Below are 23411 nucleotides of genomic sequence, written 5' to 3'. Positions count from 1 at the left end.
GTGTTGAGCACGAGTACTCAAGCTATCTGGATAGTAGACTAGTGGGCGAGTAGTCTCTTTAGGGTTTCGACGACTAGAGCCTATCTTTACAACTTCCCTGAGTTGTATTGATGTTATGTTCTAGAAAGCTCATAACTGCGGACTTGTTATTACAAGCCACGACTAGACAGATTTGTCTAGTGAATAGTTAATCAGATAGTTGATTAACTCCTAAGGTACTGATGGCTTCTTTTTGCAAGCTGCTAAGGAACAGATTTGTCCTATGAGTCAGCAACTTATGAAGTTTACTGCAGACTTACTTTGCAAGCTGTGTTTGGACAATTTTGTCCAGTGATTTGAATAACTCATTAAATTTTAGCAGACTTATTATTACAAGCAGCATTTGGGCAAATTTTGTCTAGGGAGCTGAATAGTTCATTGGAGTTGTGCAGACATGTTATTACAAGCTGCGATTTGGGCGATTTTGCCCAGAAAGTTGAATAGCTCATTGTAGTTGTGCGGACTTGTTATTACAACCCATGATAAGGCAGAAATAAGTAGTCGAATTACGATAAAAATATGATTGCTTTATTGGATTGTAAATCTACAACTAGGACCGATGGCCAATTTACATGAATATGCAAATCTAAATTAGTGATAAAATCGACAGAGTTGTTCGATGTTCCACGAGTTGTCGACGTCTTCACCAAAGGGGTGTTGTAGTCGATATGATCCAGGTCCATTGACCTTGGAGATGTTAAAAGGCCCTTCCCATGGTGAGTTGAGCTTGTGCAGCCCTTTGGTATCCTGGATACGACGAAGGACCATGTCGCCTATGTTGAACAATTGTTCTTTGACATTTCGATCATGGTAGCGGTGGAGGCCGTCGGGGTATCTTGCGGACTGGATGAGTGCTACGTAGCGAGCTTCTTTGAGGTTGTAAATGTCTAGACGCCTTGTTTCTTCTGTTGTGCCTTCCTCGTACTGCTCGATTGTTGGAGATTTCCACATGACGTCGGCAGGTAGGACAACTTCGGATCCATAGACCAGGAAGTAGGATGATTGCCCTGTAGGCTTGCATGGCTGGGTACGTAGCCCCCAGAGTACATTAGGTAGCTCCTTGAGCCACTTGCCTCCCTTGGTGTTGGAGATGTCGTGTAGCCTTTTCTTGAGAGCATCAAGCACCATCCCGTTGGCGAGCTCAACCTGGCCGTTGGCCCACGAATCAGCGATGGAGACATACCGGACGTCGATCCCACTGTTCTCGCAGTATTCCTAGAACCCATGGTTGTTGAAGTTTGAACCCAGGTCTGTGATTATACGATTAGAGTGTGGCGGATCCACTTCGGATCTACTTGGTTAAACATGATTTAGCCGCATAATACGCGACGCTCATGCCTAAACCGAGTAAACACGAAATGCCGTCGGATTTCTTCCGATTTAACCACTTGAACAGGACCATTTAGCAAACCCACACGAAGGTGAGCGGTTCTAGTGAATACAACAAGTCCACCGAGTCAACAAATTACCCATTTAGTTCGGTCATAAAACACACATCAGAGTTTTACAAGGTTCCAAAGAAAACAACAGAAGGTAAAACAGCAAGCGGAAGCTAAACGCAGGGGTCGGACGTCCTTGGTGAGGCCAGCCAAGACGTCAGGGATCCCTTTCCTCGCCGTCCGAGGAGGGATCCCACTCGACCGTCCAACCCGGAGGGAGCTGGGGCGGCCAAGTGCCAACGGAAGAAGGCTCGGGAGCAGCAACTTCACCTGAAAAGAAAAAGCCACAACAGGGCTGAGCTACTAAGCTCAACAAGACTTAACCGACAGTAGTAAAGCTACTCCACCCATTCTAGACATGCAAGGTTCTTTGGCTGAGGGGTTTGTTTGCCAAAAGCACTATGTAGATCCCTATTTTCAAGTTTTAGCTCAGGTTCTAAGTTCATTATCCGGTCTAAGTTAGCAACTTACTCTAAGCAAACATAGAACCAACCAAAAGGTATATATAAAAAAAATCATCATCAAGACCAGTTCATCGTCATATTCTTTCTTACTCAGGGTAGCATAGCGATCAAGCAATCTCAAACTGTGAGAGGCAGACGAATCGATTCGAGTTTCTTAACCATGCATGGCGAACCTAATCTCACGACATCCGCGCACCACAAGGGCCGCTTCCTGTGTCGGCCGTCCCCATCAATTCCCAAGCGCGCGTCAGGTCCAAACTTCCCTTGGCATGCAATGCTCCATAGTCCCGGCCTCTACCGTACTGTGACCGCACATGCACCCACATGATGCACCATGGGAACCTCGTTACAGGGACAGCAGAGGTATAAGCCACGCCCTTGTTCAATCAGGTACTAGGCTTCCCCATCGCATACTAGGTATGAGATTAGTACCTTCAAACACTTTATCATGAACACCACCACTGTCGGGCCTTAGCAAGTTTCATAAACAGACGGGGCGATCAACCGACCACCAAAGAGTTACCTCAAACCCTGCCCCGTCCATCGTCCTTATAGTTGTAACAGAAGGGTAGACATCCAACTCCTACAACTCGCGAGTGACAGGAAATCACTCGGCTTTTACCGTCTCCTATTTAAGCAAAGCATCTACTCGGTCCAACAGCTAGTGTTCAGATCATGGGAGCTAAGTCATGCATCTAGGGTTCCAACCAACTCCTATACGTAAATGCACAAGCATGTTTAAGGAAGGCATGCGCAAGTTTGGCAAAACATAGGGGATTCATGCATCCGGGGCTTGCCTTCGAGCAAAGAGGAAGAGAACTATTCGACTTCTGGGGCAGCTTTGGCTTCTGGGGGCAGGAGCTCGGCTACACCGTCGTCTCCTGGCGCCGGGTGCAGCTCGTAGTAGCCGTCGGCGAGACGCAGCTCTACACGAAAGCAATGCAAGAGTTAGCATTTAGACGGTTATTTCAACAGCAACACTTGCAAGTCTGAGCCTAGAAACTTGCAATAAGTTACAGGAGGGTGGGGAGGTTCAAAGGAGTTGGTGGAAATCAAGAGGTAAGGGTTGGAGGAAGGGAACCTATGATCTGACCCTTAATCTAGAGGATTTGGTGTGCTAGGGGTCCTCAGACTCAACGCTGAAAGGTCCCCAAGTTTTACACATACACCCTCGGTTCGAAGAAAAAGATACAGCCGAGTCCTCGGGCGAGGCGGAGAAGGGTCGGTGGAATAGACAGGGTCGGGCGAGACGGAACCGGGGTCGGGCGAACAGAAGGGTCGGACGAGGTGGAAGTGGGGTCGGACGAACAGAGGGGTCGGACGAGGCGGACAAGGGGTCAGACGAACAGAAGGGTCGGACGAGGCGGACAAGGGGTCGGACGAACAGAGGGGTCGGACGAATAGAGGGGTCGGACGAGGCGGACAAGGGGTCAGACGAACAGAAGGGTCGGACGAGGCGGACAAGGGGTCAGACGAACAGAAGGGTCGGACGAGGCGGACAAGGGGTCAGCAGCTTACCTTCGTCTTACAAGGAAAGCTTGAGGTTGGGAAAGAGCAGGTTCAGCGGAGGAACTGGAACACTAGGACTTGCGGCGGAGATGTCCGGCGGTGCTCCGGCGGCGGCGGTGCTTCTTGTGGATCACAAGTAAGCTCTTACGCAGCACGGAGGAGCAAGCGGCTGGGTGGATTGGGGAAAGCGGTGTGGAGCGGAGAGGAGAGTTCCTCAGGGACTTAGTGTGGTGGAGCTGTGAGCTCGAACAGGGAGCAAGAGAAATGGTAGCTAGAGCAAGGGGAACTCCGGCGGGGCTTGCGCATTCCCTTTTATAGCGGCGCGGGAGTGAGAAAGGGAGCGGCGCGAAGGCCGGGGAAGAAGCAATGGAGTTCTCTGCCCGGGCGGCGATTGAGTGACGAGGACGGTGGAGCAGAACTCCGGGGATGGCGCCGGCGGTCATTGGGCACTGGCGTCAGGGCGGCGCAGGCACGGTTTTGCCGATGGTTGAGATTTGGCGGAGGCGGGCGTCATCATGCGGTGGAGCTGATGGAAGTGACCGGGAAAACGGCGCTAGGGTCGAGGGCGCACAGGTGAGAAGACAGGCGGCTGTGAGCGCGCGGGCGAGCGTGGAGCAACAGATTGTCGGGCGGCTTCTGACAGGGTGGGAAAAGGAGCTGTCGCTGCCGTGGTCGGGGTTGGCGGAGGAGGAATCGTCGTGTAGCGAAGACCAGGCGGCACGACTGTGGCGAGGTGACGGAAAAGACGGGCGACATCGGGCTCTGCGACCGGGATCTGGCGATGTGATGATGGGCGCGGGCGGCGAGGTGCTGCAGAAAGGTTGCAGAGGGGCTTCCGCTGCGATTGGGGAGGAGGGCGCGAGAATCCATTCGGTCGCGGGCCGAAGACGAGGCGGAGCGGCGGGCATCGGAGGAGTTGAGCCACGCGGCGGGGGAACTCTGAAGTGAGCATGCAACTCGAGTGTGCCTGTCGCGGAAGATTTGGGGGAAAAGATCTCGTGGGTCCACCAGTGCGATTGAAGGGAGGTGTTGGGGAAAGACTTAGAAGAATCCGGCGGGTGAGTTGGGGTCGGCGGGGTCGGAACTGGAGGCCAGCGGAGAGGGGTCGGGTCTCAGGGGTCGGGACCGGACTGGAGGTTGAACACTTAGGCTTGGAAAACTAAGACAGGTGATCAGGGGTTCGGATTAAGATTAACTCGAGAGATTTGGGGTCAGTCGTCACATAGAGAAGCTGTAGCGATGTACAAGCTCGTCGAGGAAGTCGAGTACTCTATCTGCTTTGGGGCAGGTGACTGGCTTCACCTCAATCCACTTGGTAAACTTATCAATGTCCACCAGGACTCGGTTGAATCGTCCAGGCGCCGTGGGGAGTGGGCTAATCATGTTAAGCCCCCCGCACGCAAAGGGCCAAGAGGGTGGTATGGTGATCAGCTTGTACGTGCTGCTGCTTAGCGAAGAATTGGCACCCTTGGCATCAACGGACTAGTTCCTCGGCGTAAGCGAGAGCTGTTGGCCAATGGAACCCTAATCTAAAAGCTTTACCCATGATTGTGTGTGAGGACGCGTAGTTGCCGCAAATGCCTTTGTGGATCTCTTCCAATATGTCCTTGCCATCTTGCCATGAGACGCACCTCATGAGCACGTCTGACGATGCGCCTCTTCGATAAAGCTTGTCTCTGACTAGAACATAGTTCTTACTGCATCGTGAGACTTGTTTTGCCTCTGTCTTGTTTGAGGGTAACTTGTGCTCTTTGATAAGGTCGATGAAGGGAGCGGTCCGATCTACATCAATTATCACAACCTCCCGAGCTGGCATGGTAGGATCTTATCACACCCAGTTTTAAAACAAAACCAAGTGCTACCTATATGTGTGCCATGATCTAGTTTCATACATATAGTGACATCATTAGTGAATAACAGCAACAGTATCACGTAAAGGAATATAAGTAATGACTTATGAGTCTATCAGAGATATACAGCTTAATCCTGGAAACGGAGGCTCCAAACTTCACAGGCAGTTGACTAGGGGCTGCGTACGCCTAGAACTCAGCATCATCTTCAAAAAAATTCACACACCTTCCTCTTCTGAGCAGCAGTAAGTAAGGGTGAGTACACTTATAGTTGGTACTCAGAAAGGTCACAAGAAATAACTAGAATAACGATTTAAGTCAATCTTCAAGTTCAATTATCATGTGAGGATCCAGGCCGCTCTTGACCATGAGCACGACTGATATATCAGTTTTACACTCTGCAGAGGTTATACATCTTTACCCACAAGTCACGTAAAAGTTCATAAGAACTTTAGACCCAACCATGCTGTGCTGATCAGGCACTCATCACACTACCGAGGTGTGACTGCATAGGGACGCTACGAGACCTTTACAAAGATTCCCTAATAAGGATAGCTCGCTAAGGTTTCATGATCAGCGCAATGCATAACCCTCTCTCAAACTGTGAAGTTACCATAGAGCAAATTAGTTTGAGGGCTGAGCTACACACCAACTACTGTCTCCTCCTCTTACTCTTTTCATGTAAAACTACCACAAACTACAGATTAGTTGGCATAAAGTAAGTCCGTCGTACTTGTAGAGTACACATGTTGCTCATTGGAAATTATGTTCTGACTAGCGAATAAGTACCTGCCTTTGCTGTTTCGACTGCAGATGGTATCATTGGATATTCGTGATGATCTTTTTGATATTCAATGTCTCCGGTATGCTTCAATTTTCTTACATGGACACTGTTTTGCTCTCACGTCTGTCGGTTCTTTATCCCTGCATAGTTTTAGTAGCATCCACAAATGTGATGGTCTACTGCAATTTTCTTTGTTCAGGGTGGCACTCCAACTTCTGGATCTCATTAATCCCGTTGGCTGTAAGTACTATTTGTGCGCTCCTAATATACAAACAGCTAGACAGCTTCTGATTCCTAAACCCTGAACAGTAGGAGTGTAGGACTACCGTTACAGGGTCTGGATAATATAAAAGTAAAACAAACCATTTTAGCTGTTGCTACTGAAGATTTTGTTTTGCCTGTTGTGCTAACGTTTTACATGTCCTGTTGCAGCTGCTGCTCCTGATCGGAGCAAAGCTGGAGCACATTATAAACAAGCTGGCTTACGAGGTCGCCACGAAGCACTTTGCCGCGGACGAGGAGGGTCTTGAGCCCTTCGGACGAGCTGTTCTGGTTCCAGAGCCCCCGGGTCGTTCTCAGCATCATCCACTTCATCCTGTTCCAGAACGCGTACTTCTTCTGGACGCTGGTAAGCACACAAGCATCAAATTCTTGTGTCAGTGACAGATAGTGTTATCTGTTATGTCTTGGATTGCGCATGTGAGGATGCGTCCCTTAGCTTTCTAGGCGATTGAGATTTTGGGGCACTACGTTTTATACATGCAGGCGATGTTTGGCGTCAACTCCTGCATGATGGACGGACCGGGATACAGCATATCAAGAATCATCATATGGTAGCAAGAACATCAATTTATCCTCTTCGTGCCATCTCATGCTGTTAAAAATGAGTCACCGATGATCAGCGCATCTCTCTGTTGTTGTTCTTCAGTGTCGTCGTCGAGGTCCTCTGCAGCTACAGCACGATCCCTCTCTACGGCATCGTCACTCATGTCAGTAGGCCTCCGCCTTATCATCAAGAGACACTCCTATCTTTCACTTCACGTGCCTAGCATATTTGTTTCATGCATATATACATAGTCTGAACTCAGTCAGCACGAGTGCATTATTGCAGATGGGGAGCTCGTTCAAGAGCGCCGTCTTCGCCGACGACGTCGCGGAGCACATCAGAGGCTGGGCCGACGGCGCTCGGAGGCGCAACAGGGTGGCCGCCGCCGCGGCTGGTGGCGCCTGCTCCCTGGGTGCGGCGGCGGCGACGGAGCCGAGCGAAGAATTAACCAGCTGCGGGGTGACCGACGACTGGAGCCAGCCCGCTGGACTAGTCGTCGAAATGGATTTCAGCCTTGCGCTGTATATGTGATGAAATTATAATGGTAATGGCAAGTTTCAATTTAAATACTCTCTCCGTCTCAAATTACTATTCGTTTTAGTTTTTGTATATACACACATTTTGATATGTACATAGATATATACTTGTGTCTATATACATAGTAAAAAGTGATGTATCTGGAGAAATCAAAACGAATAGTAATTTGGAACGGAGGGAGTACAAAATAAAAATTATTGTAAGATAGTATTTTCTGAAAAATATCGAGGAATCAATACAGGCTTACATTGGCTGTGGAATTGTAAGGTGTCCAAGAGTCCAAGAGTTAAAAATATGAACATACTACCGTTTATGTGTGAATGTGTTTAGCGAGCGAGTAGCGACTGATCAGCAAAAAGTTTACGTGTTAATTAGCATCACGCACTGGGCGCCGGCCCGCCGGTGACATTTTTGTTGATGCGCAGCGACACACATCACCACGTACCTAGCTCATTTCGATCCAGGGGCGCTTCTTGTCGTACGTGGCACTCGATCGTATGCTTTTTGGCAGGAGGGTAGATCCGCGGTGTGTCTGATGGCCTGGTGCGACTGACAGCTTGTTCCCGTGGCTTGAAGGAAACCCAAGTGCAATGCACCTTGACCATTAAATGACAACGGCTCTGATATGATGGATGAGGTATATGCGAAAAAGCACGTACTGATGTACGTACAGAGTACTGATATCTTTTGGTTTTGCCAAAAAACAAACAAGAACCATGAATTAAGCTCGAGGGGGAAAAAACAACACCACTGCTGCCTGCATTGTTATTATCCATCTCTTCGCCAAGAAATAGTTAATGTCAGATTATATCTATGTCCGTCAAAACTCAAATCTGATACCTACCTGGCCCATCTGTTCTAAAATGCAAGAGGTTATCCAGTAAGTTCTCTAAATTTAACAAAGTTTATAGAAAAATTACACCAGCATCTGCATTGCAAAATTAATTTCGCTAAATCCAGTTTGGAAACATATTTATTTGGTAGAGAAATTTTAGAGTGCTTGAAAAAAATAAGGGTTATCCATCCGGCGAAATCGACCTAAAAAGAAGTACCAATTTGGTGGGACCAAGTATCAAAAATAGTGAGAAATTACTATGACGCCCTTTTACTTATGTGCAAATCTATTTAATTCTTTTTTAATAAGGATAAGAAAGGAAAGTACCTGCAGGTACCACTGGTACTTTAAAAGCATTGTAACAAAGCTCTGATTTGGTAATGTAGATGTTAATACAGTTTGTATAAATTCGACCCAAGTTCAAACATCTTGAGGCTACCTTGAAGTACAATTGCAGTTTTATATCCGAACTTTGCAATTGCATGTGTTTCATTTGCATTGTTTTTTTTTCAAAATCAAGTAGAATGGTTAGAAAATAATAACCATGGTAATATCTATATCATGTTGTCGTCAATGATGGATCCAGGAGGGGGGCTGGGGTGGGGCTGCCGCCCTCCTAGTGGCTGCAACTTCCATTGGAGCAAGGGGAGGAGAAAGGTGAGGGGAGAAGAAGAAGAAAAGAGAGAGGAGGTGGGGGAAGAGCTACAAGAAGACTTCAACCCCCTGGAACTTCTGGCTGGATCCGCCCCGGTTGTCATGATCTTTTTTTATCATGTCATCTTCTTTTATCTTGAGTTGCTGAACATTTTTGCATGACCACTTCTAAGAAATCACTCCCACACAAGAGAAAATAAAACCTCGGAGTACATCATCATCATGAGACTATGGGGGTGTTTGGATACGAGATGCTAAACTTTAGCAGGGTCACATCGGATATTCGGATGCTAATTAGGATAACTAATATGAGCTAATTACAAAACTAATTGCACAGGTGGAGTCTAATTCGTGAGACGTATCTATTAAGGCTAATTAATCCATCATCAATAGATTCGTCTCGCGGATTAGACTCCATCTGTGCAATTAATTTTATAATTAGACTGTATTTGATACTCCTAATTAGTATCCAATATCTGATGTGACAGGTGTCAAAGTTTAGCAGGGTATCCCTATGTTGCTTTCCATGATGGTAGTTATGACTGGTTTTCTCTAGACATGCTGATATTCGTGTAGCTACTATCATGGTCTCAACAGTACCACCTACTACTCACCTGGGAATTATTAGCGTTTGATATTAGCGTCCATATAAACAGTACGCCTATGGCAGTCATAGACCGGTAAAAGAAATTGTAAAGTGCTGTAATAATGTAAATATAAACCAGTTGATATATGTAAGTAATGTCTCTGAACATTCTGTGTAAGCATACGAGCCGTAACTAGACTCAGATTAATTAGCCGGACAATGACAAGGTTGCTAGGATTCAGAAGTGCGGTAGAGGACCTTGGGTTGATCCATGTATACATCTCCCTATCACAAAATCCAAATGAAAAGACAAAAAAAGGAAAGCAATGTGATTGTGATTATCTACAAGTAGGTATGGCCCGCCCCACCGCGGCCGGCCGTCGACGTCGTCGGCATGAACGCCAGCACAAGCAGCAGCACCAGCATTGCCACCGGCACCAGCATCAGCATCGACGGCGGCGGCGGGAGCGGTGGCAGGACGAGCGGGAGGATCACCAGCGACATGGTGACGCCCACGAGCAGCAGGAACGAGAACGAGGAGTACCTGGCCCAGAAGCCGCCGCCTCCGCCGTGGCTGCTAGGCTCCTCCTCCTCCGCCCTGTGGAGGAGCCTCTGATCGGACGTCGCCATGCGTGACGATGACGCGCCGCCGCCGCCGCCCCTGCCGCTCTCCATGTCGCTACTGGGCGCGGCGGGTGCGCCGCGGCTGGGACCGGCACTGTTGGCGATCAGCTGTTGGATGTCCTCTTGGGGCTCATTCCTCGAGCTCAAGAACATGAGGATCGGAGCCGAACGAGCGCTCGGTTCAGTCGATGATTACCTTGGCCTTTGCGTGCGCCTTCTTGTTGAAGTCGAAGGCACGCATGCAGTGCAGCGTTAGTCGCTAGTTATAGAGTCGTGGAGCTGAAGCTCTCAATCTCGTAAACTCTGACTGCCCGATCGCCGAATCAGGCCAGATCTAGTTCGCCTGCTGCGATTTGGCCAAAGAAAGATCTCATCAGCACATGAAGCGATCGAACTGATGGATCGGCACCTTATATATTATGCGTAAGCTATGCGTGTGTGAATTGTTTTACTAGCAGGAAAAGCTGGTAAAAGGCATAGACAAAGGGAAGAAAAACTCGTAAAGGTAGGTAGGACTGTAGGAGGGCGAAAGACATCCAATTCCTGGTTCTTTCGGAAAAGAGCGAGACACAACTCGGCTACTCTCGTTAGCTGAAAGAATATACAAGAAAGAGATCGGTCGAGTAGCATAGTTCTGAACCCATCATATCGATTGCTAGATCAGGGAACTAAGCGTATACATAAGACGATCGATTAATAGCAACTTAAGAAAAAGGTTATTCTCTACATGGGGGCGCATAGCAATTACAATCACATGCAAATGAACATCGGCATCGAGGCATCGAGCAAAGGCAGACCTGGCGAGACCGATGGCAGAAGCATCATCTTTCCATTGCCACTTTTAGCTTTGGTATGAGGAAGAAGGCTGGCCGGCGATTGCTGCTGGGCACAGCGACGCAGACAGGCTAGTGGGGTGGAGATCGAGAGCCTGCGACCCTGCGAGATAGCTAGGGAGAAGAGAGCCAGCAGAGACGGGGAGAGAGAGGACGCACGGATGCATTGCATCTGGCGCAATTAGTCATCGCCCCCCGGCGCAAGTTGAGGCGATGGTGGGCGAATATTATACAGGAGGGCGGGGGCGGGGCGGGGAGGCGCCGGGGCGGGGGTTCGTCTCCCCTGGCCGCCCCCCTTCGCTCTGCCCGCCCGCCTGCCTGCTCACGTACGTGCTTTCCTGCCATTTCCTGGGGTTTTTCTAAGCGCCCGGCCGCCCCCACCACGCCCCCTGCGGCCTGCCGCTAGCTGCCGCCTCGGCGGCCTGCCAGCTCCGGCTCCCCTTGATGTTATCGTCAGCACCCCTGCTGCGCGCGCGGTTTTGTTAATGGCGCCGGAAATCTAGGGACGTTGGGTTGCTTTAATTATTGTTACCTCCAGGGGGTTGGTTGGTCAGACAACTCGTGGTTAGTTTCTGGCCTTGCCCTTTGCTTGGCCTGCCCAGAGAATCGCTGGCCTTGCCCTTAGAGCATGCCCACGGAGTCGCCGGCAAATATCTCATGTACCCTTACCTAACAGTAATATGGTAAGTTTTTCAGTTAATAAGAGAAATATTTAGCAAATTTTTAATTAAGTTGATGGAGTACTTGCCAAAAACTCCTATGATGCCTTATATTTGAGGATAAATTTTGAACCCTTGGATACCTTGTATTTTAGGACGGAGTGAATAGTAACTCTGAAACATTCACTGTATTGCACTTACGATTGCTTCAGTTCGAGTTACCAATCAATAGAAGAAGTCTGATGGTTCATATAACTTCAGAGACTCGGGTGTTCCACTCTCAGAGAGAGATTTTTTTTAGAAAATATCAGGAAAAATAATTTCTCATGGTTGTTCACCTGATGTGGAATTCTGCTCTCTGGATGTCAGTATAAATATTCAGTTTGGTCTTGTCTGGCATATTCATTTACCATTTACTTGGCGTATGGTTCGGAGCAGCCCAGTAAAGAATCCATGATCAAACGTTATAGGCCCATGGATGAGGTGGCATGATTTAAATTTTTTTTGGCACAGGACTCTGTTTAGGCCACTAGCGCTATTCAGAGTTTCACAATCTAGCTGATGCAAGTTGCATTCAAAATTCAAACCATTGGGCATTGACCAGAAAAACAAATAGTGCTGGCCCAAGAAAACATTAATATTTCAAACATGTTTTTCATGACGTTCTAGGAGACAGACACCGGGTGTAGGGGGACAAAATGATCACGTGCACCTCCCTTATTCCGGAAGCCTACATTCGATTTACGTTCCACGTGAGTCACGCGGCAAACGCTAATGATCAGTTTCACAGTGGCCATGACATGCACGCTATACGACCACGCGAGTGCATGTCGACATCAATAAACGGACACCAGCACGAAGCTCTGCACTGAAAAGTTCTGTACGGACGCTCGCATGAAGTGCGAAAATTCCAAACTTAATTTCCGTTTGATGGCTTACGAACAAATGAGCTTCTTGGCTTCCCCTTTTCTTAATCCTCCAACAAGTAAATTTCACAGTAAGGTTACAGGCAGAGGATTAACTAGGCAGACATGTTTACATACCCGACCCCTAGAAAAACCATGATAGTAACCATCATATCGTGCATCTATACAACCAACGTGCGTTCATTTGTAAAAGAGTACTCTTTGTAAAAGCTCAGGGTCTTAATCGTCCTCCCATCCCATGTTGCCATTAGTATACAAATATCAATGGAGCTGTTGAGCAAGGGAAAGGCGTGTTAGTGTTACAACATCGCAGCATCTGCAAGCCTTCCTCGTAAATAAGCTGAACACTTCAGCCCCGCACCCGCTAGTCTTCCAGCTCGACAAGCTGAGCTCGTCTCTCGGCCGCTTTCCTCCTGACGAAGATGCCCCACCGCATCGCGGCCTTGATCTTAAGCCACCCAACAACAGCTTTACCGGACGAGCGAGAGCGGTCGTCCTCAAAGCTGAAGGCTGGGGCAGGAGATGGGTACGAAGGAAAGCTGTCGACATTGTTCAGGCCGGTCGGTGCCCCGCCCATGCTCAAAATGCGCAACATCTGTTGCATCTCATCATTCTCCAGTATCTCGTGGCTCCTCGCCCTTATCTCCTCCATCAGGTAGTCATCGACGCTTCCACGGTTCTCCTGCAACCGCGACCAGTCGTCGAAAGGGTTGAGAGATGAAGGTTGGGTGGACTGACCACCAAGCCCGGAGAACTCAAAGTTTTGCAGCAGCGGCTGCTGCTGCTGCTGCATAGGGCGTAATGCTAGCGTGTTGGAGCTTCTTAAAGCTTGAGGCTGGATGGACGAACCACTGAACTGGCCTTCAGGGGCCAACGAACTCATGTCATATTGCATGGTAATACTTGATGTCGGTGCCATGTCCTGAGGATTGGCTGCATACCCTCTTGCTCCCTGGTTCCCAATGGATACAACTCTTGTTCCATCTGCTGAACAGAGCAAATATGCTTATAAGTTCAAGCTAGCAGTAGTCAGCAACTGATAATAGCTAGTGAACAATGAAGCTGCTAAGTGAACACATAAATGCAGAATAATTGCCAGCAGGTAAATAGTTGATTTTTTGCCAATGTAACATAAATGCAGAATAATTGCCAGCAGGTAAATAGTTGATTTTTTGCCAATGTAACATAAATGCAGAATAATTTCAGCAGACAAACAGTTTTTTTATAAGAAGCAGGTGAATAGTTGATCTTTTTGCCAAAGTAACATTAGTGCCAATGTTGCTTTTCAAACGTTAAGCTAAATTCAATCAGGAACAACTATCAATATTGTCAGACAGTCAGACTCAATAAAAGAATCCATGTTTTTTGTGTCATGAATAGGTTCTGTAAACAGTATAACTCAACAGATACAAAACAGTAAAAAACTGCATACGAGAAAGGGGAAGTTCTTTTTTACCAAAAAATTATAAAGATGCTCAAGAAGTATGGTTAAAATGCAAAGGGAGTGCACAAGAAACATACTAGAAATTAATGTTAAGCTAAGGTAGTAGGTACCTTCACTAATATTGCTCAGGGAAGACTGCTCAGCATTTACAGGGCTTGCTAATTGTTTCTGCGAGTGCACTAAACTGTTTGATGCAGGATAGCTTGCTGAAGCCTTTGCTGTCTCACTTCTAGTTGTAACAGATTTCTTTTTCTGCTTGAATCTCAATAGTGCCTTACCATCATATTCTACAACATTGATCCAATCATCATATGCTTGCTTCACCAATGTATCAGCAAAAACCTGTGATCAGGTAGAGTGAGCTTGTCACCAGCATATAAGACTCAACCAGCATACTAAATCCCAAAAAAAAACATAAAAGAAAAGATGGTTATACATCTTCTAATTGAAATGGTGATTTTTTATTAAAAAATATGCATTTTGTTTTAGAATGGGAATTGAACGCATTTTTCAATAAAAGGTATATTCCGATAGCACCATTGATAAATTATAAGTAATATAAATTTTTTGAAGGATTAGTAGACATCATCCATAAAACTTGTAGCAGAAGCATGGATAGTAAACTATTTACTCTACTCCCTCCGTCCCAAATTACTATTCGTTTTGGCAGTTTTGGCATTTCTAGATACATCACTTTTGCTACGTATCTAGACATACGTATATATTTAGGTGCATATCAAAAGGTGTGTATCTAGAAAAGCCAAAACGAATAGTAATTTGGGATGGAGGGAGTATTATCTGTTCAGACTTAGGGTCGGGCCGCCAAACTGAGCATCTACACTCTACAGGAGAACCAAAAAAGCACTTAAGTTTCAACAATAGGTACAGATCTCTATCAAACAAACATATGAAAGCATGTTCTATACTATGATCTTGAAATGCTTGTGGTTGTCATTTCTTGTTGGTAATAAGCATTTAACTGCAGTAAATTTAGGCGATGGCCAAACTGGAATGCAGAAATGGAGCAGTTTGTCGCAAATTCTGTGCCTAGGTCAAAACAATAGCAAAACACTCTAGGCAAGAGTGGCAGCAGAAATTCATGGACCATGAAAGGAGAAAACATTTATAATATGTGATACAGTTTAAGGAGGCTTTGAAATTTTATCAGCAGTTATGACCTCAGAATCTCAATTCATAGACTATCAACTATCAAGTGCTGACAAGATATGAGACTCCCAAGACCAGAGTTATAAAATGCACTGAAAGGAGACTAACCCTCTGGTTTTCAGTGAGATTTTCAGCTGAAATGAACTGATCATCAGCGATCAAACCAGTGAATTCATATATGTTGTTGAAAATTGCACCGACACTTCTGGCATCACTTGAGTAGTATATATAATGCTTGCCGCTCAAAACACAAGTCTTCGCATGCTCAACAAGACTTTCCCACATCCTATTTGACATGTTACTGCCAAGAATCTGCCAAAGTAGCCAAAAAGAAAAAGAAGTATTGGCTACGAGAATATAGAATTGATGAACTGTAGTTTAGTTGAAAACTAGACTTACACTTCTTAACTTCTGCTGGTCTCTAACAAGAAATTGAAGAAAGTGTTCAACTGTGTAGATTCCACTAGAGTTTAATCTCTTGTGGAACGAACCATCCTTTCCAATCTTCTCTAATCTCCATACCTCATCCTTCAGTGCAGGAGGATAGTGCTTCTTGTACACTAAAATATTCAGGTAACATATTCATGATTAAGAACTATATGTTAGAACATTAGACGATGAAAGAACAGCAAGTTAACATACATTCGCCTCTGTGATCTTTAACAGTAAAAGCCTCTGTTTTTGCCTCCATAATACGAATTCCTTCACAAAACCCTGAAGAGACTCTCAACCCAAGTCTAAATTTCCGGCTTCTTATCCAGCTGGAATTATCAGTGAAAATAAGCTCTCCTATGGTCCCAACACCTTCTTTAAGGGTCACCTGGAGGTCACCAGTTAAAAGAGGCCTTTTCCCTTCACGTTCTTTAACAATGTGACTTTCAAAGTCTTCTTCAGTCCAACCCTCATCTTCCTCTTTATTAAAATCACCCTCAAGCACTAGAACATCCAGTTTAGCAGACGACTCAGGTCCTGAAGTAACGGCATGTCCAGTGTTTGCATCTAGCAGCACTACATGAATTGCTGCTCCCTGTTCGCCTTCTACTTTCCCTCCAGTAAAGAGTGGGAGGGATAACCTAGTCCTAAACTGAAGCTGGAGATTTCTACCATCAGGGCCTTCAATTCGTTTGGGAGAGCTCCTGTTTTTATTTGGTATGTGAAGTTCACAACTTATCGCGGCATATCCAGGTAAAACTACATAAACAACCATAAGATCAAGTTCCAAATTTTGTACCTTCCTTGGATCCTAGCAGGACCAGCCGGGCCCAATTTGGTTAAAGCACGCTCTACTTCTTCACTGACCTACAAAGCAAACATTGAGTGGCTATATGATCAGAAAAGCTGTCAGATGGTTATATCAAAAGTCATCCTCGGGCTTCAACTCACAACTCTGCGGAGAATTGGCTCCAGTGATGAGCAAAGCTTCTGTAAACTATCCACCTTGAGGGCTTCTACAATAACACTGCAACCAGCAAACCACCAGCAAAATATATTAAACCATGGTACATACAGAACTTCAATGTCTCCTCACACAATTGTTTGTTTTAATGTGCAGAAATTTGTTGCAGTATATATTACCTAGAGTAAATTCTAAGTTGAGTCATATTTTCCAAATGGTCCTAGAACAATGGATATCCAATGGCACATAGAAACTAAAAAGTAAACCAGAATTAGAACTTTATCAAACAATAGACAGCACCATTGATTGGCTAATTAATAGATGTATATAATACAAAAAAAACGTGGTTTAAGTCCTGATTAAGGGATTACAATAAATGCTGCCATACATTTTTAGAAGTAAGATGTTTGAAAGGGCATGGATGGTGCTCATACACAGTCCCAAACAAAGAGGCACAGATTCTATGCGGACAAAACTATAATATTGAGTTCATACCCATCCTTTTAAGCGCTTCCGTCAGCTAAATTATATCTTCAGTCACACGGACAGTGTTTCTTTTTTCGAAAGACACACGGACAATGTTTCTGAGTCCATTCTTAACTAGGCCACTCAATAGGGGATCCACAGAACTTCCACTGCATTAGCAACCGAATTTACTTTCACGTGTACGATTTACGAATCAACGTAATGCTACTTGGTAAGGTACTCTTTCCAAACAGAATCACCAATCCAAACACTAATAAGCAGCACGTGCACATCTACGTAGACACTGATTAATCAGCAAACCACTCCACAACAGTCCAATCGCGTCAGGCCCAACGCACTCACCTCGCGAGGGCGGGGACGCGCGGGCGCTTAGGCGCGCGGTCGTCGTCGTCGCCGCCGCCTCCGCCGCCATGGTCGAGCACCCGCTTGGAGTTGGACCGCTCCAGGTGCCGCCCCTGCCTCTGCATCGCCGCGACGCCCTCCCGCACGGGCCCGGAGCCACCAGTCAGATCTGCGCCCACCACCACGAACCCGGATCAAACAAAGAGAATCCCCCCGCCCAAAAAAATAAATAAAACCGAGGAAAATCCATCACCGGAAGCGCGGCCACGGCGCAGGGACCAAACGCCTACCCCTCAGCAGCCGCAGCTAAAGAAGAGGTCCGAAGCAAACCGTCACGCGTCCGGTGGAGAGGACGCGCGCTTGCTTGCGCCGTTGCGCGGCTCTGCTCGCGTCGGAGCTGAGCTGGGCAGCGACTGGGCGACGACTTGGGCGAGCGCGAGCGACGGGGAGAGCAAAGGAGGAGAGAGAAGAGAGATGGAGATCTGTGGGTGGGTGTGCGGGCCCGCTTTTCGCCTTTGGCCACCAGTTTGTTTACTGCTTTCGGCCCGCGTACGAGGCTCTGTCGACCGTGCGCGCCACTGACGGGCGTGGCCCACGGGAGCTCCGGGATATGCTGGTACGGCTGGATATCCGACTGACAGGCAGGGCGTGGCTCGGTGGGACCCGGCATCAGTGGGGGGAGGTGGAGCTGGTGGCTGGCGGCTGTGTGGGATATTCTGACTAGGACCTTTCTGCCACGGCGATCGCGCACTCCCGATCCGAGCGGTCTTGCCGCTGACAGGTGGGACGAAATTTTTGCGGTCCACGAGTCAGTATTATAAATGTGACGCGTCGCTGACAAGTGGGCCGCCAGTGGACAATACGAGCTACGTCTGCGATATGATTGGGCCGATAGTTGCAGAGTCGGTGGAGCAGCACAGGTGTCTCGCAGGTGGCTGCGCCAGATGCTTGTCTGCCGCCGTCTGAGCGTGGATCATCTGCGGGTGCTGAACTGCTTAATGCTGTGCCGAGTGTACATGTGAGCTTGCCGTGGACATTGCGGTCTTTTTTTTCAAACGCTAAAAGCTGCCAATAAATAGGGTGTTAGCTCTGCATTGCATGAAACATACCTCGTCGTGAAATATAAGGTATCTTAAATTTATCCCAAGACAAATTATTTAAAGTTTGATGTACATGAGACACTATTATAAAGTTACTTTTGGAAGGAAAAGGGAATCGGTAATGACGTTTTAATAGGGCAGGATAAGATCATGCTTGAGAGAATATGTGAAGATGTGGCTAGTATATATTACGTACTCCCTCCATTCCAAATTGTAGGTTGTTTTGACATTTCTAGGTTCATAATTTTTGCTATGTATGTAGATATACAGTATATTTAAATACATTAAAAACTATGAATCTAAATCTACCAAAACGATCTAAAATTTGGGATGGAGGGAATATTTACACGATGACAAGAAACTGCATAGCTTCTGTAGAGAAGCGGCGCGAGGGTGTATCGTGTGGCATAACCTCTTTTTCCTTTGTGTAAAATAATATGGAAGCACAATTGAGGAGGGAGGAGGGAGAGAGAGAGACCTGTACGTGCAGGAGCTTGGACAGGGAAGTAGGACAACCATCACTAGGCAGTAAAGGGTGCATGTATTTGGCGAACTCCACGCAACGAATCAAGTGAACTCCAAGAGAAGAAAACAACAAGATGCACACACATGAAAGTATGATAATAAAGCTTGGTCTCTTGTATGGCTGAAGAAGTTGAGAAAGTAGGGGATGGGATAAGGGGAAGCATGTCCGTAACATTAATGTCATGGGTGGAATTAGGATCGTATAAACACTTGGTACATTACTAACTATTCACCACAGTATATCTAATATTTCCCATGTGTGTTTTTTTTCCAAATGGTCGGGGGTTATATATTGTTCTTATTTACAATTCTTAAGTGGTTGAGGGTTTTAGTTTATTTTGGACAATCCCCAATGGCGAAAACAAATTAGCAACCAAGAATACCCAGCCAATATTTCTCATACAATAAACTATTGGTTGCTTACAAAATAATCTCAAAAGCAGTCCATTTAGACTAAAAAACCCTTGGCAATTATTTGAAAAAAAATCTAAAGAAGATCAATAACAACTGGGCATTTGCAAAAAAAAACACTCGGAAAATATTGAAAATCTAGTAGTGATTATATGTGTGCTGTCATTTTAAAATAAACAAAAAGATTAAGAAAACCGTTTTTCCCTACACTTCTTCACATGGCCGTTTCCTTTCTGATGCATTATCATGACTGCACAGAATATTTTACAATGCTGAATAGGTTTCAAATTTTATTTTTGGCCCCATATCGAGAGACCTTTGTTGATCTAGCAACACCAAGAGAATCTTTTACATGTTAACTGGTATGCAAAACTAATTTCCAACCCTATAATCTTTGTTTCTAGTAATGTTCGTATAACGATGTTCAAAACCTTAATATAGAAGCATAATTCTGATTATAAGAAAAATCGAAGAGAGGCATCATACCTGATCCCTTATTGTCTTTAAGTCACGGAATATATTTTAAAAAGAAATTGAGCCCATAGTACATTTAAAACTAGAGACAACCGCTAACAATATATTATTAATTAATGGTTTTGTCTTGAAAAACATGTTTACTACTACTCCCTTATCGTACCTTTCTTTTAAGTCCTGGGATACCTTATTGAAAAAAAAATGAGCACACAATTTATTTAAAACTGTAGAGAGCCGCTAGAAAAAAATATTGTCGATTAATAGTTTTGTCTTGAAAATACTTCACTACTAGTTATAGACATCTACTGGTTATAATAAGATTGGATATCTAATTGCACCTTTCAGAGAACGTGAAAGCCGAAACACAAAGAGAACCAATTAGTACTTGCTAACTAGCTCCAGTCACTTCTTTATGCTTCTAAACCTAAGCAAAAAAGAAAAGTGCAAAGCTCATAATAAGAAAACTAGTTTCTACAACAATTTTCCAGCATGAAGATTAAATAAATAGTATCCCCAGGCTCATGTCACCGATCCGCAACACACATGTACTATCTGTATTCAAATTGTTCAATCTTTCAAACAGTATTAATTATTGGTACGTAGAAGTAGAACATTGAAGACAGATCAAATTAAACATTTGAAAATACATAGAATGAGAAGCCCGAAACACGAAACATATCTCTGCTGGTGCTGTACTTCCATAGTGGTTCTGTCAGCTTTCCCCTCCCTTTCGTAGCACATAACAGGGGTTGCTCATGTATGCTTGGCTGCGGTAATCTATGTGGGATACTCGTAAATAAAGACACACAGAGCAAGTTTTTTCACCTGAAGTGTTGTCAGGAGTAAAGCAGGCATGCATAAATCTTTATGGGCGTCACATGTGGCTGTGACTACTACTGCAGCAGCTGCTACTACTAGTACTAGTTTATGTGTGCCCAATAATGAAAAAAATAATGAACTAACAAATTGACTAGTAAGAAAATATATGGAATCATAGAGTACACCATGAAAGGAGACACATTATTAAATAAGCATTTTTATTGGGAATCAAAGAATATCTAATATAGTGTTTGCCCAGAGAATATTTTTCAGGTAACCATAATCCGGAATGAAGCATGGAAAAATGGGGTTTATCTCTGAACAATACAACAGCATTAGACAGGAGTTGCATGAGGTTTATGACACAAATTGACTGCTACAGAAGGGCTAGCCAGGAGAGAGCCATGGAAGAATCAAGAATCCCTAAAGCAACAAGCTATGCTAGCTAGCAGCTATCCATCTGAGACCTCTGCATTCTGCAAGACTGCAAAGCTAAGTTGAAAGCAATTCTAGAAGGACAGAATATTTACAGAGCGATCAGCACTAGCACTCTAGCAGTACGAGGAATTCATGAAGAAGCTTCTGATGATGAGTAGTGCACCTAATTATTACTTAATCCCTGCGTGATCCTGAACTGAACATCACAAGTGATCTCTCAATGAGGCATGACTGCATGAGTCCATAAGCTGAGACAAGGAATAATAAAACGTAGGACGATAGATCAAACAAGAAATAATGACGTGATGAAGAAACTAAGCAAACTAATGGAGGAGAAGAGGAGGAACTGCTTCAGCTGCTGCTAGCTCATGCATCGGTTCATTCATAGCCTCAGGGACAGGTCGATAATTTCAGCAGCATCTCCGTCGCCCCTTGCACCAGACGAGGCTTCCACACCACCACCTGCTGGGACGTGATGAAGATGGTGCTGACGACGATGCCTGACCCCCTCTCCCCACGCATCGGCGCCCGGCTCCGCCCTGGTGCGTGGCGCGGGCGCGCTCTCGCTGCCGGACGCCGCCCTGTGGTTGCCTTGGTCATCGGCTGCCGCCGGCGGCGGCGGCACCGGCGCTGGCGGCGCCGAGGCGGCCTCCCTGCCGCGCCTGGCCAGGTTGCGCTGCAGCTTGTGCGCGTTCTGGTGGCCACCGAGCGCCTGCGAGCTGCGGAACTTCCTGGGGCAGTAGCAGCAGGCGAAGACCGCCTGGAACCTGGGCGGCGACGACGGCGACGGGTGCAGCGACAGGCTGAGCTCCAGCCCCTCCTCCTCCCTATCCGCCGGCGCCACCGCCTCCATGCCCGGTATACAGGAGCCGAAGACCCTTTCCATCCCCCTGTCCATTGGGTTTCTAGTTTCTACCTAACCACCACCTGCTACCGCGCGAGCGAGCTCGGGCCTCACAGGAAACCGGCAGAGGCCAGCCAGCCAACGGGAACCCGGACACGGCCGGGCGAGCGAGTGTGGCAGCTCCCCACTGGAGGAAGGGGGAGCCGCGGGCGCGCCATGATATGATATCATGGGGGTGGAGGCCGAGCCGTCCTGCTGCCGCATGGTGGGGTTCCGCCTCGGCCTGTCCCTGTCGGGGAACTGGACGCTGGATGGACACAACAGTTTACGATGCCCCAGAAAACGCTTGCAGTAAAATCACATCGGTGGCGAGCCGGAGCCAGCCCCGCCGGCAGGCACGAGACAGAGGGCAGGGGAATCGATCGAGCGAGCAGGGGCAGGGCGCGCATGCCTAGGATGGTTAACCCGCGGCGCGCCTTTCTTTCCTGCTCTGGTGGATCGCCGGACACCACCGGGGCTATAGCTGGGGCTAGGGCGCTAGGCTAGGTTAGTCTCATCTCGATCGACTCGTGCCGTCTGTCTGTCCGCAGTCTGCTGCTGCGCGCGCGCTTTCACCCTCTCAACTGTTGACGCGTATGTGCATGGCACTGTGCGCTCTCGCACGGGGACGGGGGGAGGACCACGCCGGCTGGGCTAGCTAGGGTTCGCGTAGGCCACCAGAGCCGGGCATGGGCGATGCTCAATTATTAGGAAGGCGCTGGAGTGGTGCGCAATATTTAGAATACTGGCTTGATGTCTTGGGTGTATTGCGATGCGTTTATTTCAATATTTGGTAATTGTTGTTTTTCCAATATTGAGTGGTACGATGCGTTTATTTCAATATTTCGTAATTGTTGTTTTTCCATTTTATTGTTCTGCTCAACCTAATCTTTCATCTTCTCTTAATATAATCACCGCTCTCGCCTGAATTAAGAAGACGCTGGAGCGAAGCCGATCCAGTCAACTGCAGGCTCTGCTCGACCGTACAGACCGGGCCAGCCGGGCCTCTTTAGTCGCGCGTACACTGATTAATTTCATGGTCTCTTTCTCTGACTCTCCCCGCCTCCCCTTGTACTACATGTGTTATCGATGGATCTCCCTATCCTACAGATAGTCCACCCAGCAGACTAATGATGTGGGGGCTTCAGTTGTGGAACGGCGACAGTTGAACCGCCTGTGATAATCATTCATCACCCGTGTCCTCTCTCCCTACATATACATGAGTAGCTCCATCGGATCCATCCGCCGCCTTCGCCATCGATTCGATCAGTATGATCTACTACCTCCATTATGAATTATATTTCACTCAAATTTTGACGTTTTAAGTTAAACTTGTCTAGATTTGATCAGGTTCGCATGAA

The 23411-nt window shown here is 46.7% G+C and overlaps 3 protein-coding genes across 5 annotated transcripts; all 3 read right to left on the bottom strand.

Annotated features, from left to right (window-relative positions):
- Positions 1-9643: 9643 nt before the first annotated feature.
- Positions 9644-11345, bottom strand: LOC117865691 (uncharacterized). Of its 2 annotated transcripts, none has more exons than XM_034749923.2 (3): positions 10945-11345; positions 10344-10490; positions 9644-10255 (listed from the first exon to the last, which is right to left on the bottom strand). In XM_034749923.2, the coding sequence occupies exons 2-3, from the start codon at positions 10386-10388 to the stop codon at positions 9866-9868; spliced, it is 435 nt and encodes a 144-aa protein (XP_034605814.1). In that variant the 5' UTR covers positions 10389-10490; positions 10945-11345; the 3' UTR covers positions 9644-9865. The 2 variants fall into 2 exon arrangements, with proteins under 2 accessions (XP_034605814.1, XP_034605813.1); XM_034749922.2 differs by having other exon boundaries at positions 10344-10493; positions 10945-11287.
- A 1229-nt stretch (positions 11346-12574) lies between these two features.
- LOC117864226 (calmodulin-binding protein 60 D) lies at positions 12575-17874 on the bottom strand. 2 transcript variants are annotated; one of them, XM_034748255.2, is made up of 9 exons: positions 17654-17874; positions 17401-17569; positions 16560-16635; positions 16408-16475; positions 15819-16312; positions 15576-15736; positions 15285-15488; positions 14120-14351; positions 12575-13549 (listed from the first exon to the last, which is right to left on the bottom strand). In XM_034748255.2, the coding sequence occupies exons 2-9, from the start codon at positions 17523-17525 to the stop codon at positions 12930-12932; spliced, it is 1980 nt and encodes a 659-aa protein (XP_034604146.1). In that variant the 5' UTR covers positions 17526-17569; positions 17654-17874; the 3' UTR covers positions 12575-12929. The 2 variants fall into 2 exon arrangements, with proteins under 2 accessions (XP_034604146.1, XP_034604145.1); XM_034748254.2 differs by having other exon boundaries at positions 12575-13552; positions 17654-17873.
- A 3100-nt stretch (positions 17875-20974) lies between these two features.
- LOC117863080 (uncharacterized) lies at positions 20975-22226 on the bottom strand. The gene has a single exon (XM_034746665.2). The coding sequence runs from the start codon at positions 22063-22065 to the stop codon at positions 21550-21552; it is 516 nt and encodes a 171-aa protein (XP_034602556.1). The 5' UTR covers positions 22066-22226; the 3' UTR covers positions 20975-21549.
- Positions 22227-23411: the final 1185 nt, after the last annotated feature.

Source organism: Setaria viridis, chromosome 7 (genome assembly GCF_005286985.2).
Source record: "Setaria viridis chromosome 7, Setaria_viridis_v4.0, whole genome shotgun sequence".
NCBI lineage: Eukaryota > Viridiplantae > Streptophyta > Magnoliopsida > Poales > Poaceae > Setaria > Setaria viridis.
This window is presented reverse-complemented; position numbering and strand designations above follow the sequence as displayed.